At 36.6% G+C, this 20,558-nt stretch overlaps 1 protein-coding gene and 1 non-coding gene across 4 annotated transcripts in view; both read left to right on the top strand.

The window, feature by feature from the left end:
• ARHGAP24 (Rho GTPase activating protein 24) overlaps positions 1 to 20,558 on the top strand; it is a 489,891-nt gene that overhangs the window by 54,650 nt on the left and 414,683 nt on the right. Inside the window, exon 1 of one of the 3 annotated variants that reach the window (XM_028124178.2) lies at positions 16,634 to 16,725. The exons of the other annotated variants lie outside the window; for them this stretch is intronic. Coding sequence (XP_027979979.2) covers positions 16,662 to 16,725 — 64 coding nt within the window. The 5' untranslated portion in view covers positions 16,634 to 16,661. Of the gene's footprint in view, positions 1 to 16,633; positions 16,726 to 20,558 lie in introns of those variants that run through there. 3 annotated transcript variants of the gene reach the window in all.
• On the top strand, positions 19,115 to 19,221 carry LOC114224937 (U6 spliceosomal RNA). The gene has a single exon (XR_003612485.1). It is a non-coding gene; the product is annotated as a U6 spliceosomal RNA (small nuclear RNA).

Below are 20,558 nucleotides of genomic sequence, written 5' to 3'. Positions count from 1 at the left end.
CATGTCACATTAGTTTTAGGTGTACAACATGGTGATTCAAGGTCTGTATGTTATGTTGTGCCTACAAGTGTAGCTAGCCATCTATCAGCAGACAATGCTATTACAATATCACTGACCATATTCTCTATGCTGCGTCTTTTATTCCTGTGCTTATTCTTTCCATAACTGGAAGCCTGTACCTCCCACACCCCTTCACCCAATTACCCATCCTCCACCCACTCCCCTCTGGTAACCATCAGCTTTGTTCTCTGTATTTGTTGGTCTGATTCTGCTTTCTCAACAAACAACGTCTTAGTCATCAAATAGCTCCTGAGCTTATAATGGAAAGTTGATTTTATTATACAGTGATGAAATATCAATATTATAAATATTGGCATTTCAATTTAATTTGCATTATTAATGACATTTGGGTCCTGATGGCTTTTGCAAAGAGTTTTGTTTCCACTTTCCCCATATTACTGCTAATGAATATTTAATCTATACAATCATTGAATTTGTGGATAATTAGAGGGATATGTAAATGGTAAATATATCATGGAATATGAGAGTTTACCTACGAAATGAGAAGATATCTATCTCTGACTATAGATGTTGGCCCAGTCTCTAAGACCTGAACCAAAATGTTTGGCTTATCTGTATATCAGAGTTACAAGCATAATACAGTATTTTTGTTAGGAATGAAAATACGATGGTTTCCTGTATGTTTCATTTAACAAATGTGGGAATTACTTTCCTTTTTTCCAAGTTTATACTAAAAAAAATAAAGGATAACATGATAAAAATGTATGAGTAAGACAAATTTTTTAACTTATAATTTAATATGTATTAAGATGGCAAACCATTTTGTAGCTTTATTTAGATCTTCTGTCTTACTTTCTCAAAGGATATTTTAATGTTGGTTAAGTAATTCCCTTAACTCACATAAATAAATAGCCGTAATTTATAAAATAAATTAGAAAAACCACAGTAAAGTGTATATTAAAAAGAAAGTGTTGTAAAATTCTGTTGTAAATGTAGACTATAGCTGTAACTTTTCCTCCTTAGGCTTTGCTAGCCTAAATTACCATCTAACAGACACCAGGTGTTCTCACCAAATTTAAATTGATTAGGTGAAAGAAAAAGTCCTTGCAACTTTCAAATTTCAATTATTTTTCTACAGTATTCATTTTGAGAATTTATTTGAAAAGTATTTCTAAAGGAACTAGTCAGCTAGGTTTATGATATGGAAAATAATGTTTTTTCAAATAACCTTATTAAGATTAGCACACATTATTATGTTGTGTTTTTTTAGGATTTATTTATTTATTTAAGAGACAGAGAGAGAGAGAGAGCGCTCGCATGCATGAGTGGGGAGAGGGGCATAGAGAGAGGGAGAGACTCTCAAGCAGACTCCCTGCTGAGCGCAGAGCCCCAGGAGACACAGGGCTTAATCTCATGACCCTGAGATCAGAACCTGAGCCAAAATCAAGAGTCGGAAGATTAACTGACTGAACCACCCAGGCACGCCCAAATTCTCATGGTTTTAAACAACTCACTACATTATTAAAACTAATCTACATCAAAATTAAGGTAGTATTTAGAGAATTTATTTTTTTAATACAAATTTGTAATGGCTCCTTGATATTCATGTGTATCACTATTTATAAACAAACACAATCAAATGAAATTTTAAAAATTCAAATGTAATGGCATTTCAGATCAACTTAGGACAAGAAAGGATACTTCGAGGCCCAGTTTTTTGTTGTTGTTTTATTTGAATTCCAGTTAACACACAGTGTTCATTTTAGTTTCAGGTGAACAAAGTAGTGATTCAACGGTTCCATACTTCACCCTGTGCTCATCACAAGTACACTCCTTAACCCCCCTCACCTGTTTAACTCATCCCCACCCCCCCCCCACCTCCCCTTTGGTAACCATCTGATTATTTTCTATAATTAAAAGTGTGTTTCTTGCTTTGTCTCTCTCTATTTTTTTCCCTTTTTTTGTTTTGTTTCTTAAATTCCACATATGAGTGAAATCACATGGCATTTGTCTTTCTCTGACTGATTTGTTTCACTTAACATTATCTCTCTAGCTTCATGTTGTTGCAAATGGCAAGATTTCATTCCTTTTTAAGGCTGAATAATATTCCATTGTTATGCCACATTTTCTTTATCCATTTATCAGTTGATGGACACTTGGGCTGTTTCCTATCTTGGCTATTGTAAATAATGCTGCTATAAACATGGGAGTGCATATATACCTTTGAAATAGCGTTTTGGTATTTTTTGGGCAAATACCCGGCAGTGCAATTGCTGGATTGTAAAGTAGTTCTATATTTAACTTTCTGAGGAACCTCTATACTGTTTTCCAGAGTGGCTGTACCAGTTTGCATTCCCACCAACAGTGCAAGAAGGTTCCTTTTTTCCCCTACATCTTCTCCAACACCTGTTGTTTCTCGTGTTGTTGATTTTAGCCATTCTGACAGGTGTGAGGAGATTATCTCATTGTAGTTTTGATTTGCATTTCCCTGATGATCAGTGATAATGAACATCTTTTTATGTGTCAGCCATCTGTATGTCTTCTTTGGAGAAATGTCTGTTCATGTCTTATGTCCATTTTTTAATTGGATTATTTGGTTTTTGGTGTTGAGTTTTAGAAGTTCCTTATATATTTTGGATGCTAGCCCTTTATCGGATACATCATTTACAAATATCTTCTCCCTTTCTGTAGGTTGCCTTTTAGTTTTGCTGAATGTTTCCTTCACTGTGCAGAAGTTTTTTTTTTTTTTTTTTAATGTAGTCCCAATAGTTGGGACTACATTTAAAAAATTATATTTGTTTCCAAATATATTGTTTCCCAAATATTTGTTTCCCTTGCCTCAGGAGACATATCTAGAAAGAAGTTGCTATGGCCAATGTCACAGAGGTTATTGTTATTGCCTGTGTCATCTAGGATTTTTATAGTTTCCTGTCTCACATATAGGTCTTTAATCCATTTAGAATTTATTTTTGTGTATAGTTTACGAAAGTGGTCCAGTTTCATTCTTTTGCATGTTGCTGTCAAGTTTTCCCAACACCATTTGTTGAAGAGACTGTTTTTTTTTTCCCCCCATTGGATATTCTTTCCTGCTTTGTTGAAGATTAATTGACCATATAGTTGTGGGTTTATTTCTGGATTTTCTATTCTGTTCTATTTTTTTTAAAGCATTCTCTTTTCTTAAATTTTTTTAAATTCAGTTAGCCAAACATAGTACATCATTAGTTTCAGATGTAGTGTTCAGTAATTTATCAGTTGTGTATAACACCCATTGCTCATCACATCACATGCCCTCCTTAAGGCCCATCACCCAGTTTCCCCATCCCCTCAACCACCTCCCCTCCAGCAACCCTCAGTTTGTTTCCTATAGTTAGGAGTGTCTCGTGGTTTTTCTTCCTCTCTGATGACTTCCCCTTCAGTTTTCCCTCCCTTACCTATGATCCTCTGTGTTGTTTCTTACATTCCACATATGAGTGAATCATTATGATAATTATCTTTCTCTTATTGACTTATTTTGCTCAGCATATTACCCTCCGGTTCCGTCCACATCGATGTAAATGGTAAAAATTCATCCTTTCTGATGGCTGCATAATATTCCATTGTGTATATACATATACACACACCACCTCTTCTTTATCCATTCATCTGCTGATGGACATCTGGGCTCTTTCCACACTTTGGCTATTATGGACATCGCTGCTATGAACATTGGGGTGCAGGTGCCCCTTTGGGTCACTACATTTGTATCTTTAGGGTAAGTACCCAGTAGTGCAATTGCTGGGTCATAGAGTAGCTCTAGTTTTAACTTCTTGAGGAATCTCCATACTGTTCTCCAGAGTGACTATACCACCTTGCATTCCCACCAGAGGTGTAAAAGGGTTCCCCTTTCTCTACATCCTTGCCAACATTTGTTGTTTCCTGTCTTGTTAATTTTAGCCATTTTGACTGGTATAATGTGGTATCGCATTGTGGTTTTGATTTGTATTTCCCTGATACCAAGTGATGTGGAGCATTTTTTCATGTGTCTGTTGGCATTTGGATGTCTTTAGAGAAATGTCTGTACATGTCTTCTGCCCATTTCTTGACTAGATTTTTTGTTTTTTGGGTGTTGAGTTGGATAAGTTCTTTATAGATCTTAGATACTAGCCTTTTATCTGATATGTCATTTGCAAATATCTTCTCCCATTTCATAGGTTGCCTTTTAGTTTTGTTGACTGTTTTCTTTGCATTTGCAGAAGTTTTTTATCTTGATGAAGTCCTAATTGTTCATTTTTGCTTTTGTTTCCCTTGCCTTTGGAGACATGTTTAGCAATAAGTTGCTGTGGCTGAAGTCGAAGAGGTTGCTGCCTGTGTTCTCCTGTAGGATTTTGATGGATTCCTGTCTCACATTTAGGTCTTTCATCCATTTTGAGTTTATTTTTGTGTATGGTGTAAGAAAATGGTCCAGTTTCATTCTTCTACATGTGGCTGTCCAATTTTCCCAGCACCATTTATTGAAGAACTGTCTTTTTTTCCACTGGATATTCTTTCCTCCTTTGTCAAAGATTAGCTGACCATAGAGTTGAGGGTCCATTTCTGGGTTCTCTGTTCTGTTCTATTGATCTATGTTTCTATTTTTGTGCCAGTACCATACTGTTTTGATCAATACAGCTTTGTAATATTATTTGAGATCCAGAATTGTGATGCCTCCACCTTTGCTTTTCTTTTTTAAGGTTGCTTTGGCTATTCGGGGTCCTTTGTGGTTCCATACAAATTTTAGGATTGTTTGTTCTAGCTCTCTGAAAAATGCTGGTGGTATTTTGCTGGAGATCACATTAAATGTGTAGATTGTTTTGGGTAGTATAGACATTTGAATAATATGTGTTCTTCCAATCCATAAGCATGGAATGTCGTTCCATTTCTTTGTGTCATTGTCAATTTATTTCATTGGTGTTTCCTAGTTTTCAGAGTACAGGTCTTTCACCTCTTTTGTTAGGTTTATTCTAGGTATCTTATAGTTTTTGGTGCAATTGTAAGTGGGATGGATTCCTTAATTTCTTTTTCTACTGCTTCATTATTGGTGTGTAGAAATGCAACAGATTTCTATATGTTGATATTGTATCCTATGAATTTGTATATCAGTTCTAGAAGTTTTTTGGTGGAGTCTTTGGGTTTTCTATGTATAGTAACATATCATCTGCAAATAGTGAAAGTTTTACTTCTTCTTTGCCAATTCGGATGCCCTTTATTTCTTTTTGTTGTCTGATTGCTGAAGCTAGGACTTCCAGTACTATGTTAAATAACAGTGTTGAGAGTAGACATCCCTGTCTTGTTCCTGACAGTAAAGAAAAGCTCTCAGTTTTCCCCCATTGAGGTGATATTAGCTGTGAGTTTTTTGTTTGTGACCTTTATTATGTTGAGGTATGTTCTCTCTAGCCCTACTTTGCTGAGGGTTTTTATCATGAATGGATGTTGTACTTTGTTAAATGCTTTTCCTGCATCTATTGAAGAGATCATATGGTTCTTATGCTGTCTCTTATTAATGTGGTGTATCACGTTAATTGATTTGCAAATATTGAACCACCCTTACAACCCAAGAATAAATCTCATTTGATCATGGTGAATGATTTTTTAAATGTATTATTGAACTTGGTTTGCTAGTATTTTATTGAGAATTTTTGCATACATGGTCATTAGGGATATTGGCCTGTAGTTCTCTTTTTTAGTGGAGTCTTTGGTTTTGGGATTAGGGTAATTCTGGCTTCCTAGAATGAATTTGGGAATTTTCCTTCCTTTTCTATTTTTTGGAATATTTTGAGAAGAATAGGTATTCATTCTTTTTTGAATGTTTACTAGAATTTGCCTGTGAAGTCATCTCGCCCTGCACTTTTGTTTGTTGGGAGTTTTTTGATTACAGATTCAATATCTTTGCTGGTTATCAGTCTGTTCAAGTTTTCTGTTTCTTCCTATTTCAGTTTTGGTAGTTTATACATTTCTAGGAATTTCTCCATTTCTTCCAGGTTGGGCAATTTGTTGGCATGTAGTTTTTCATAATATTCTCTTATGATTGTTTGTATTTCTGTGGTGTTAGTTGCTATTTCTCCTCTCTCATTTGTGATTTTATTTATTTCAGGCCTTTGTCCTTTTTTCTTGATAAATCTGGCTAGAGTTTTATCAATTTCATTGATTTTTTTTTCAAAGAACCAGCTGCTGGTTTCATTGATCTTTTCTATTTTTTTTTCTTACTTTCTACATCATTTATTTCTGCTCGAATCTTTATTAATTCCTTCCTTCTGCTGGTTTTAGGTTTCATTTGTTGTTCTTTTTCTAGCTTCTTTAGGTTCAAGCTTAAGTAGTTTATTTGATATTTTTCTTACTGTTTGAGGTAGACCTGTATTGCTGTAAACTTTCCTCTTGGAGCTGCTTTGTCCTGCATCCTAGAGGTTTTGGACTGGTGTGTTTTTATTTTCATTTATTTCCATGTCCTTTTTAATTTCTTCTTTGATTTTCTGGTTGACCCATTCTTTGTTTAGTAACATGTTATTTAACCTCTATGTATTTGTGGTCTTTCCACGTTTGTTCTTGTGGTTGATTTCTAGTTTCATAGAGTTGTGGTCAGAAAATGTGCATGTTATGATTTTGATCTTCTTGAATTTGTTGAGGTTTATTTTGTGGGCTGCTGTGTGATCTATTCTGGAGAATGTTCCATGTGCACTTGAAAAGAAGGAGTATTCTGCTGTTTTAGGATGGAATGTTCTGGATATATCTGTGAAGTCCATCTGGTCCAGTATGTCATTCAAAGCCATTGTTTCCTTGTTGATGTTCTGTTTAGATGATCTGTCCATTGATGTAAGTGGGGAGTTAAAGTTCCCTACTATTATTGTACTGTTAATGATTAGTTCCTTTATTTTTGTTATTAACTATTTCATGTATTTGGGTGCTCCCATGGTGGGTGCACAAATATTTACAATCGTTATATTTTCTTGTCGAATTGTCAACTTTATTAGTATATAGTGTCCTTTGTCCCTTGTTGTAGTCTTTGTTTTAAAGTCTGTTTTGCCCAATACAAGTATTGCTACTCTGGCTTTCTTTTGATATGCATTTGCATGATAGATGTTCTTCCATCCTCTCACTTTCAATCCGCATGTGTCTTTAGGTCTAAAATGGTCTCTTCTAGGCAGCATATTGATTGGTCTTGTTTTTTAATCCATCTGTCACCCTATGTCTTTTAATTGGAGCATTTGTTCATTTACATTCTTGGTGGATGTGTATTTATTGCCATTTTATTACTTGTTTTGTGGTTGTTTCTGAAGATTTTCTCTGATCCTTTCTTGTCTTTCTCCCTTTTGTGTTTTGCTGATTTTCTTTAGTGATATATTTGAATTTCTTTCTCTTTGTTCTTTGCATATTTATTAGTGGTTTTTGATGTATGATTATCATTAGGTTTATATATAACTTAGAGGTCCATTGTAAACAATATTAATAATTCAATGCAACCAAATTTTATGAGCACCTACTAAGAATATTCGGCTAATTTCATCTCAGCAATCAGTAAAATAGATGAATAAGACACAGTCCTTGCTTGTAGATGATAGCAGTCTAGAGGTTATGATTAGCATATTTTTCTTTTTATGTCAGTTTTATTTGGGTACAATTTACACACCCAAATTGTACATACATAATTTACATATAGTTTATATACAATTTTATGTGTACAGTTTGATGAGTTTGATATATCTCCCCCGAGTAACCATCACCCATATAAAATATATAACATCCCTTTACCTTAGAAATATCCCTTCTGATCCTATATAGTCATAGTCACCTCTGGTTCCAAACAATGACTGTTCTGATTTTTTCCCCATCATAGACTAATGTTGTCTATTCCAGAAATGTTTAATGAATGAAAACATACTGTTAATAGGAGACAATGCTCCATGACTCTTTCACAGTTCTGCATTTCTGTGAGCAGAGGTAATGACTACTTTTGTTCAGGACTATTTTTCTTAAGGTATTGGTATAGTGTATAACCTTTGAAGCTAGAGGTAATGTCTTCCTCCTGAGAAAAGGGTAGGTTTGTTACTGTCCAGTGTCCCCCACCCCCCGCCCGTGGGGCACAGGTCAGGCAGACTTACTGCCCATTATAATAGATTCAGATTCCCAAAGCTCCCACCTTCTTCATCTGTAACACAACTCACTGTGCAAGTGTGATATTCTGGCTAATCCTATTGCTGTGAGTAATAAGGTCCTTTGTCTTTGACCCAGCAGTCTCATGTCTCATGCCAGCAAACATGAAACATAACCTTACACATTGCATGCAATCTCAAATCTTTTATAATTCTTGACAACAGTATGTATTCTTTTGTGTCTGGTTTCTTTAGCTTAGCATAGTGTTTTTGAACAGTATCCATGTTGTTTCACAAATTAATAATTAGTTCCTTTTGTTGCTGAGTTGTACCAATGGCATGATTACATCACATTGGTTTATGTTCACTTGTTGATGTACATTTGGGTTGGTAACAGTCTAGAAGTCAAGATCACATTTTCTAAGTAGTAGTTATTATATGTAACCCAATAGAGATATTTATAAAATGCTATTGTAGTACAGAAGAGGAGTGATTAATTATGCCAAAGAAAACTTCACAGATGAGTTGACATTTGAGGTGGACCTTGAAGAATAAGTCTCTTCTCTTCTTTAAAGCATAGAAGAGTATAGAAGGTCTGGCCTAGTGTCCTGTTAAAAAGAAACCAGAGTCTAATCGAATGTCTAGTCTTAGAATTTTATATATGTACTTCCATGAATAAGAGATTTTTCTTATAAAAAGTTTTATGCTTCATTTGAAAGTGAGAGAGGTGACTCTTCTAATTTTAAGCATCCTCAAAACTTAACTCTTCCTCCAGGAAGTGTACTTGTTTGACAACTAGAGTTTCAAAGGCTTTGAGTCTCTAATCATTACCCCAGGCAGAAGGCTGTCCTTTAGGCCCCTCCAATGCAGAAATCCTCAAACAGCCACCGCCCAGCCCACACCCCAGTCTTCATCCTCTCAGTGCTCTCGCGGCGGGCTAGTCCTGCTTCAGAAGACTTTGTTGGTGAGCGGAAGCTTAGTTCTATACCTTTTGACTATTTATAATTCTTGAATCTTTGCCTTTCATAATATTTATGCTTTGAATAAAATGGTCTCCCTTATTAGTATTTGTTTCAGGCTAACTGTGTATCTAATATTCAGGGGCCTCTAAAAGAAATAAAACACTTGGTATAATTTTATAATTTATGAAAGAGATACAGGTAACATATGTGAAATAATTAATACCTAATTATGTTACTGACAATGAGTACATTGAATAAATGGGTAATGGAGAGGCATACAGATAGTGGTTGAGCGTAGAATCTGAAACTAAACTGCCTGGTTTGAATTCTGGCTCTACTATTTACTCACTGTGTGACCTTGCTTGAGTTACTTGACCTTGGGTAAAGTGAGGATGATAACAGCATCTACCTTGAGGATTATGTGAGTTAAAATGTATAAAGCGCTTATGACATTGCTTGGTACATACGAAGTAATATATGTGTGCGCTGTTGATGTTGATGTTGACGATGATGACTTTAGTTGTAGTAAGTCCCAAAAGAGGTAAGAATAAGCATTGTGTGTTTGGGTTAAATTTAGGACACAGGCTTGGGTGACTGCTTCACAAGGCATTTGTTGGGGGAGTGATGAACAATAAATTGGGAAAGTAAACCGAGTTAGATTATGATACCTTGAAAATGAGCTAAGTTTAAACAGGATGTGCTATGCAGTTGGCAGCTGTTGAATGTTCTGGACCATATAAAATACATGTTTGGAACGATCAGTTTGGCAGTGGCACTGAGAGAAGGGCCCATAGAAGCATGAAATTAGGGGTTGGAATGACGTCATCATCTAGATGTGAGGCAAAGGCATGGTGGCAAAAGCAGAGCAAAGCTAGTTAGGAGACAGGGAATGGGGATGGCTAGGAAAAAAGAATATTTTCGTCAGGGAGCAGGAAGAATGATACCATAACTGTTGGTATAGCTGGGAAAGAGAAAATAATGATTGAATCTGGATTATTTTGCATTCTGTTAATGACAAAAATCCTGATAAACGACCTTAAAGCATTATGAGAATGGCTTCTGGATATCGAAGCAATCCTGATGTGTGTTTATAATAGTTTTGTTGACAAGTATGATTTTGTTCCTAATTAATTCGAAATTGGTCATCTATTCATGTTACAAAAGACAGCAGTAAAAAAAAGATGATATAATGAGACTTAATATTTGATTAACTTGAATGTTACATTCCATAACCATGTTGGAAAGCAGAATTTTCTACAATTCTTACATTTGTTTCATGTTTCTTTTTACTCTGAGATTATAATTTAAGTTGTGCTAATACTTGAGTTTTTATGTTACCCTTAATGTGTTTTCATTTTATGTTTAAATTCTTGAAATCCTAAAGCAGCTCTATGAGAAATAAATACTATTAGAGTATTTCCTCAAGGGTCTGTTAATATTGTCTTATGAGTTTTTATAACAATGTTAAGCTATGATATAAAAAATATGTAAGTATCTACACTTTGTTCCATTACTACTTTGTTCCTTCATTTTTTAGGAATTCTAGTAATAAATGTGGTGGCCTGTATAAGGTGATGGTGTAATATGCAGCAATGTCATTTTGTGGGGGGAAAAAAGCAAAACAAACAAACAGATAGTTGTTAGTTTATGTCTTGAGCAAGTCACCTTAGCCTCTTGGATCTTATATGTAGTAGGGACCTTAGCCATACTTCTTTTTTTTTTATTTTTTTATTGTTATGTTAATCACCATACATTACATCATTAGTTCTTGATGTAGTGTTCCATGATTCATTGTTTGTGCATAACACCCAGTGCTCCACGCAGAACGTGCCCTCCTTAATACCCATCACCAGGCTAACCCATCCCCCAACCCCCCTCCCCTCTAGAACCCTCAGTTTGTTTTTCAGAGTCCATCGTCTCTCATGGTTCGTCTCCCCCTCCGACTTACTCCCCTTCATTCTTCCCCTCCTGCTATCTTCTTCTTTTTCTTTTTTCCTAACATATCTTGCATTATTTGTTTCAGAAGTACATACTTCTTAAGAGTCTTGTTTGTCAAGATTATATGAAATTACATGGATTATATGGGATTTATGAAAAGCCCTATGTATAAATATTGAGGATCATTATTATTACTTGCAAGATAATGGGTTAGATATGTCAAAATATGATGGATTCCAATTCTTACTGTTGCCATGACTCCCTGTCTTTTTTTCTCTCTCTCAGATAATTCCATTGTCATTTAAAAGCATGCTTGCTTAGCAGTTGTTCACCTTTATTTTTTCTCCCAACCCCCCATTTTTTTCCCATGAAAGGTAAGCTTGGGATTTGCATGAGTAATTTTCCAGTGTCTGGTGAGGCCTTACTGAGCTAAGCACGTGGCGACAGATGTTGGCACCTGGAGTGAGAGAATATGTATTAGCCATTGCTGTAATAAAATTCTTAGGAGTTAATAACTTTGTCCTTTTCCAACTAAAGTGACACTGTGCTCTACGGTTCCTTTTTTAAAGGCAAAAAGGAATTTGTCACTTTCACTGCTAATTTTCTCTTCCTAAAGGACTAAGCACACGAGCCTTCTTCTTTTTTCCCCTGGGTTGAGAATATCAAGTGTGCTGCAGCATGGCTGGGCTTGATTTGTGGGCCTCTGCTGAGAATGGACACGTGGCAGCTTCTGAGCTCTTCCACCTGACTGCTTTCAAGCTGCCAAAGGAACAAGAGCAGCAGGTCAACGTGGCGAAAGTTTCATGTGGAAGGGTCTGCCAAGAATCAGAATTTTGTTTATTTTTTTTTTTAAAGATTTTATGTATTTGTCAGAGAGAGCAAAAGAGCACAAGCAGGGGGGAGCGGCAGAGGCAGAGGGAGAAGCAGGCTCCCTGCTGAGCAAGGAGCCCAATGTGGGGCTCGATCCCAGGACCCTAGGATCATGACCTGAGCCGAAGGCAGACGCTTAACCGACTGAGCCACCCAGGCATCCCAAGAATTAAGAATGTTAAAAGTAAAAACTCGAACTATATATCAGAATAAAAATATATTAGTGATACATGTATAGATATCAATGTTATTATACATAGTCTTATTATATGAGACATGTAGACACATGGATATATATGTGTCTCTAGGTATTTGATTTTGGCATAAAGAATAAATAGTTTTATTACTCAGATCACTTTTTCTCATGGACTTTGAATTCATGGGCCTCTGCTAGAGTTTATTATGTAATATTGGAAAGCTGTTTAGAGCGTTGGTTAAGAACATAGTTTCTACAGCCACACTGCCTAGGCTCAAGGGCATGGTTGTTTTTAAACAGCCACTTCTCAGGAGTAGGACTGTAGGTACCTTCCAGTGCCTTAGTTTCCCTGTCTGTGAAGTGAAAATAATAACTGTACTCACTTCACAGAGTTGTGAGGATTAAAACATACACACATATGCACATACGTATTTGTGTGTATATATATATCCCTTAGAATAGTGAGCTGAGCATATGTGAACCCTATATATTATTTATTAAGCAAGTAAAAGTCATATTTCTATTGGAAAGTAAAGAGAAGGTAGGGGCGCCTGGGTGGCTCAGTTGGTTAAGCAGCCAACTCTTGATTTCAGCTCAGGTCGTGATCTCAGGGTTGTGAGATCAAGCCCCATGTCCCGCTCTGTGCTCAGCAGGGAGGCTGCTTGTCCCTCTCTCTCCCCCTTTGCCCCTCCCGCTGCTCCCATGCTCTCTCTCTCTCTCTCAAATAAATAAAATCTTAAAAAGAAATAAAAGTGGAGAGAATTTCATATACAGATTTTCAGTGGTAGTTAATGGTTTGTATAATCTTCTAAATTAAGGCATGGCATTTTCAAATAAAACAATAAGATGCTAAACTAGCACAGCAATTCAATAAGGAGCCAGGAATAGACAGGACTTCTACTCCATTTATTGCCCTTTTATCTTTAGAAGTAGTAATTGTAACTGAACCAGAAAATTTTTCCTGCTAATCATTGTCACTTCTGGAAGTACAATGTTATTAAAAGACCATTTTGAAGAATCACAATATTTTAGACTTAACAGAAATTTTAGGTATCAAATAGTTCATTCAGCCTTTTGTTTTCGAGGATCAGAGGACTGAGGCTGAGGAAATCAAATGATTTTTTCAAGGTCAGGTAACTAATTCTGAAGCCAGGTTTACTAACTTCTAGTAGAGTACCCTTTTAATTATAATAGCATACTTGAAACCTGCTGGTGGTAGTACAGTAAAGAACAGAATTTGCCTCTCCTTTGTGTCTTCTTATGCTAAGCTATATATGTTGTATACTTTTTTATAGTGATATGCGTTCACACTTACAGAAAAGTTACAAGAATAGTGCTAGGAACTCCTAATTACCCTTTACCCAGATTCATGAACTGTTTATATTCTGTGCCATTTGCTTTATCATCCCATCTATATATCTGTCTGTTTATTTATGATTTTGTTTTTGAATATTTTGAAAATAAATTTGAGACATTTTGTCCATTTATAAATGCTTGAGCGTTCATTTCCTAAGAGCAACTGCAATGATCTCATAACTGCAATTATCAATAACTGAAATTAGAAAATTTAACTTTGATTCAATAATCTAATCCAGTTTACATTTAAATTTACATATATATAATGAAATATTACTCAGCCATCAAAAAGAATGAAATCTTGCCATTTGCAATGATGTGGATGGAACTAGAGCATATCATGCTAAGCTAAATAAGTCAGTCAGAATAAGACAAATACCATATGATTTCACTTATATGTGGAATTTAAGAAACAAAACAGTTGAACATAGGGGAAGGGAAGGAAAAATAAAATAAGATAAAAACAGAGAGAAAGGCAAACAATGAGAGACTGTTAACTATAGAGAACAAACAGGGACCTAGAGGGGAGGAGGGTGGAGGGATGCACTAAATGGGTGATGGACATTAAGGAGGGCACTTTTGGGATGGTTATATATAAGTGATGAATCACTAAATTCTACTCCTGAAACCAGTATTACACTGTATGTTAACTAACTTGATTTTAAACTTAAAAAAAAAAAAAAAAGAAAAAGGTAAGAGATTGTTCCAAATGAAAGTACATTAAAGAGACATGAGTGACAACTAAACGCAAGGCTTGATCCTGGCTTGAATCCTGAGCCAGAAAAAATATCCAGTATGTGATCTATTCTGGAGAATGTAGAACAATCTCTTACCTTTTCTGACTTTTTTTTTTTTTTTTTGGTACCTTGAGATTTTTGAAGAATACAGACTGATTATTTTGTAGAATGTCCTTCAGTTTGGGCTTGTGTAATGTTTCCTCATGATTAGTTTCAGGTTTTGCATTTTTGGCAGGAGTATGACAGAAATGATAAATAATGTGTCCTTCTCTGAGCATCATTACAGGAGGTGCATGATGTCAGCTTATTCTAACACTGATGATGAAAACTTTGATCACTTTGGGTCTTCCAGTGTTCTCTGCAGGAAAGTTACTGTTTTACCCTTTCTAAATAATGACTAATTTGTGGGAGATTCTCTGAGATTATATAAATACCTTGTCCCCAACAAACCTTTTCCCACTGATTTCTGTATCCATTGATAATTTGCAACTTTATTATCGCTTTCATATTTATTGACATTCTACTAAAAAAAAGAGATTTCTCACTTCTATTTGTTTATCTGTCTATTCATCTATCTATTATATCTATAGAACTCATGTATTTTTTTTAAGATTTTATTTATTTGAGAGAGAGAGAGAGAGCACAAGCAGGGAGGAAAGACAGAGGGAGAGGGGGAGGGAGAAGCAGATTCCCCACTGAGCAAGGAGCCCAACGTGGGACTGGATCCCAGGACCCCGGGATCATGACCTGAGCCCAAGGCAGACACTTAACTGACTGATCCACCCGGGTGTCCCCATGCATTCTTGTTTTATTCTACAGGTGCCATCTGTTAGTATTGTTCATTCAGATGCTTAAATTGTCCTATCTTTGGCCAGTGATTTTAAACTAGCTCCTGTGTCCTTTTGCTATTTTCCCATCATACCTGAGTATTTCCTTACTTTCTGGCACATATTATTTTAGGATCATCTTGTTCTTTTTTGACCAAGTCCTGGAATCAACTTTTTATCCAAGTAGCCACGACTCCATTTCAAAGAAATGGTATTTGAAGTCAAGATCTGGACAGTAGATATACTTACTCCTTGCTACTGGTGTATTATTACTTCTAGGCCCTCTCAGCAGACAGCAGTAAACGTATGTCTCTATTTGTTTCTATATCTTTGCATCTCTGTATTTAAAACCATGAGATGTTGGTCAAAGGGTACAGAGTTGCACTTATATAGGATGAATAGATCTTTTTTTTATTTTTTTTAAAGATTTTTATTTATTCATGAGAGACAGAGAGTGAGAGAGAGAGAGGCAGAGGGAGAAGCAGGCTCCCAAGGAGCAGGGAGCCCGATGCGGGACTCGATCCCAGGATGCTGGGATCATGACCTGAGCCGAAGGCAGACGCTTAACCATCTGAGCCATTATGTTATGTTAATCGCCATACATTACATCATTACTTTTTGATGTGTTGTTCCATGATTCATTGTTTGCATATAACACCCAGTGCTCCATGCAGTATGTGCCCTCTTTAATACCCATCACCAGGCTAACCCATCCCCCCACCCCCCTCCCCTCTAGAACCCTCAGTTTGTTTCTGAGTCCATAGTCCCTCATGGTTCATCTTCCCCTCCAATTTCCGCCCTCCTTCATTTTTCCCTTCCTACTATCTTTTTTTTTAACATATAATGTATTTCTTTCAGAGATATAGGTCTGTGATTCAACAGTCTTACACAATTCCACAGTGTTCACCATAGCACATACCCTACCCAATGTCTATCACCCAGCCGCCCCATCCCTCCCACCCCCCACCACTCCAGCAACCCTCAGTTTGTTTCCTGAGATTAAGAATTCCTCATATCAGTGAGATCATATGATACTTGTCTTTCTCTGATTGACTTATTTCACTTAGCATAATGCCCTCTAGTTCCATCCACGTTGTTGCAAATGGCAAGATTTCATTCCTTTTGAAGGCTGCATAATATTCCTCTGTGTGTGTGTGTGTGTGTGTGTGTGTGTGTGTGTGTGTGTGTGTGTGTGTGTATACATATATACATATATCCCACATCTTCTTTATCTATTCATCTGTCGATGGACATCTTGGCTCTTTCCATGGTTTGGCTATTGTGGACATTGCTGCTATAAACATTGGGGTGCACGTACCCCTTCAGATCCCTATATTTGTATCTTTGGGGTAAATACCCAGTAGTGCAATTGCTGGGTCATAGGGTAGCTCTATTTTCAACTTTTTGAGGAACCTCCATAATGTTTTCAAGAGTGGTTGCACCAGCTTACATTCCCACCAATAGCGTAAGAGGGTTCCCCTTTCTCTGCATCCCCGCCAACATCTGTTGTTTCCTGACTTGTTAATTTTAGCCATTCTGACTGGTGTGAGGTAATATCTCATTGAGGTTTTGATTTGGATTTCCCTGATGCCGAGCGATGTTGAGCACTTTTTCATGTGTCTGTTGGCCATTTGGATGTCTTCTTTGGAGAAATGTCTGTTCATGTCTTCTGCCCATTTCTTGATGGGATTATTTGCTCCTTGGGTGTTGAGTTCGGTAAGTTCTTTATAGATTTTGGATACTAGCCCTTTATCTGATATGTCATTTGCAAATATCTTCTCCCATTCTGTCAGTTGTCTTTTGGTTTTGTTGACTGTTTCCTTTGTTGTCCAGAAGCTTTTTAGCTTGATGAAGTCCCAATAGTTCCTTTTGTCCTTGCTTCCCTTGCCTTTGGCAATGTTTCTAGGAAGAAGTTGCTGCAGTTGAGGTTGAAGAGGTTGCTGCCTGTGTTCTCCTTTAGGATTTTGATGGACTCCTGTCTCACATTTAGGTCTTTCAACCATTTTGAGTCTATTTTTGTGTGTGGTGTAAGGAAATGGTCCGGTTTCATTCTTCTGCATGGGGCTGTCCAATTTTCCCAACACCATTTGTTGAAGAGACTGTCTTTTTTCCATTGGACATTCTTTCCTGCTTTGTCAAAGATTTAGGATGAATACATATAGAGTTCTAATGTATAGCCTGATGACTATAATTAACAACACTTTATGGGATACTAGAAATTTGCTGAGAGTAGATTTTAGATGCTTTCATCACACACAAAAAAAGGTAACTGTTGAGCTGATATGTTAATTAGCTTGACTATAGTTATCATTTTTATGCATATGTGCACAAATCATCATATTGTACACCTTAAATACATACAATTTTTATTAAAAAATAAAATAAAAACTATGAGTCCATACTGATACCTCTAATTCTAATCTCAAACCACAGGATACATTCTTTTCTTCCCATTTCCGTATTCGTAACTCTCTCTACCATCAGTGAGAAATCTGGCTTTCCATTGTGTTCAACATACATATTTATTGGCTCAACTTGGAATCCACAGAAGGTAATTTCATCATCCTTCCAGTGTCTCTACAACAGTACTGAGGAAGGACTCCAGTTGGAACTGCTTCAGTCACATGCCCACTCCCTAGGCTGGTCATTGTTTGTGGGTGGGGGGAGCTCAGGAACTCTGCATAATCGCATCCAGGCCTACCCTGTGGCCTTGAACTGAAAACAACATGGCCCAAGGGAAGGACAGCTCCGCAAAGATAGGCTTCGGGGAGTTCCAGGTAACACATATCCTGCCAAGCTTCCTATTTTAAAAAAATGTGGTTTTTTTTTTTAAGTTTAGGATTTAGTTATCTTTCACTGAACTGCTAATTAAATATATTCAGGGGCAAGTAAAGCTAAGTTTCAATTCAGCTTATCTAAAACTAGAGTGTAAATTAATTTGATATTTTGAAGAACTAAAGTGTGTTCAGATTATATGAGCATAATGATACCTCATCCAAGATCAAAGTTTAACACATCAAAGTCCATCATAATGTGAATGATGCTGAATAAAGTAGAATAGCAGTTAAATTTTTTTTCGCTTTGACATCCCTCCACTTTGTTCAAATTCTAATGAAAACATTCTATTGTCAGTACCTCAATATAATAAACCACTGGGAGAGCAACTGTGGTTCAGTGATTAGGACAAGATTTATATACTCAGAGTACCTAGTAATTTTCCAGAGCTTATAAAGCAAAGCTGATGATGTTCACCACACAGGATTAATTGACAAAGAAGCAGCAGTCCTTATTGGAAATCATTAAGTACCTCAAGGCTTGCGTTTGAAGAAAACCTGAGACTTCACTGTAGACAAATGACCATCTCAGCCAAAGCTCCCTACTTGTATTTTCTTTGAAGTGGGGTTGAATAAAAAGCTGACCCCTCAGAGAGCCTTGAAATGATAATGTAATCGACAACATATCTGATTTTCCTGGGTTGGACTCACTAAAGGAATCTGACGTTAAAAGTAGTATTTCATACAAGCTTTTATCTAAGCTTAAAAAGGTGATCATCAGGGGACAGAGATGGAGGAGCTCTACAAATGATAAACCCTGCGGTTGTTTCCCTGTTGTGGAGAGGACCCAGCTGAAAAGGTACCCTGCCCCCGCAACCCTGACTGTCTTGCTCAACATTCCCCTTGCTTCAGCTTGGCTTTCCCTGCTCTTTCCACTGTGTACAAAAGCCCTCCTTCGTTGCTGCCATTGCTCTCCCATCATTTGGGTATTATAATCCCATTACTTTTCAGATTTAGGTGTGGACAACTTCATGGTTCCTTGAGACAGCTTTTCGAAACAAAGTTTTACTAATGAGCAATGAGTGAGGGAGGGAAGGGACACACAAAAGCTTGAAAATTGAGATGTTTATAAATTCAGCTTTCTGATCCTATTTTTAGGGATCTAGTCATAAGTTGGATTACTATAAAATAGGAACATCCAACTCCTATTACCTTTTCCCTGCTTAAGATCTGTTTTCTTTGTTCTTTGTGGCCATATGACACAATGGTAGCTGCTGTCTTAAAGCTCTCAGTGAGCTATTATTTCCTTCCATTAAGAAAAGTTGACTTCAGTGTTTGCCTCTGCAGTACATATACTAAAATTGAAGGAATACAGAGAAGCTAACATGGTCCCTGTGCAAAGATAGACATACAGGCTCATAATGTGCTCCATATTTTTCAGTAATCTACAGCACAGTGACTGTAGTTAATAATACAGCATTGCATATTTGAAAATAGCTAGGAGAGTGGATTCTGATATTTCCCATTACAAGAAAAAATTTTGTAATTGTGCGTGCTGATGGATGTTAACTGGACTTACTGTGGTGATCATTTTGCAACATATACAAATACTGAATCATTACATTGTACACGTAAAACTAAATATAACGTTATGTCAATTGTATCTCAATTTAAAAAAAAAAGGAAACGGGGTAGAAGTTGACTTTCTCTTCTTTTCCCATTTCAAATGTCATTCTCTTTTGTAGAGCACCTGAATTTCTCTTTTATATTAGAGGGATAGCTTCAGTTCTTGGTTTGTTTATAGAACTGAAGTAACAAAGTGTCTCCCTCTCCTTTTCATATATGATTGATGGGTTGTGACTGTCTACAGTGTTGTATTGAGAAGGCATCTGGGGGTGATTTTAGGTTCCACAGGAAAGAGAACTGTGATTAATTAATAATGTCTGCTGTAAGCTTGAAGAGTATCTGTATGGTTGCCATGTATCTGTCATTTCTCTCTTAATCCCATTGATGGTAAAGTATTTGTTTTGATTTGATTTTTGTTTCTACTCAGGTTATCAGCATTGGGAATTCCAATGATTTTTTCTTTTTTTTTTTTTCCCTTTATCCCTCAAATAGTGATGTGGTGGTGGAGGACACATCTCAGTATGTACTAAAATTATGAAAAAGTATGTACTTTTCTCCCTGTCTAATTTAAAACCCCCTAAAGAGTGAGCAGATTCTCTCTAGAGTGTGAGGCATTCAACATACAACAAAAACAAAATAAATACTTAAGAGGGCTTTTTTTCTTTTTTAAAGATTTTATTTATTTATTAAAAAGAGAGAGTGAGAGATAGAGAGAACACAAGCAGGATGAGGGGCAGAGGGAGAAGCAGACCCCCTGCTGAGCCGGGAGCAGGATGCCGGACTTGATCCTGGGACTCCAGGATCATGACCTGAGCCGAAGGCAGACGTTTAACCAACTGAGCCACCCAGGTGGCCCTTAAGAGGGCTTTTTAAAAAAATGATTCATCCTATTAAATCATTTTGATTTCTCACCAAATGATGAAGGAAATATTGAAGCTTAAAATATAAAATGTACATTGATATTCCTGTTCCATCCCCACATATACATACTTTTTCTAGTATTGTCTATTCTCTGATGTTTTGGACAATTTAATTTCTTTTTTTTTTAAGATTTTATTTATTTATTCATGAGAAACAGAGGGGGAGAGAGAGAGAGAGAGAGAGAGAGAAGCAGAGGGAGAAGCAGGTGCCCAAGGAGCAGGGAGCCCG

Source organism: Eumetopias jubatus, unplaced genomic scaffold (assembly GCF_037043125.1).
Source record: "Eumetopias jubatus isolate StellerSeaLion01/CBP00866 unplaced genomic scaffold, mEumJub1_p1.0 scaffold_2, whole genome shotgun sequence".
Taxonomy (NCBI): Eukaryota; Metazoa; Chordata; class Mammalia; order Carnivora; family Otariidae; genus Eumetopias; species Eumetopias jubatus.
This window is presented reverse-complemented; position numbering and strand designations above follow the sequence as displayed.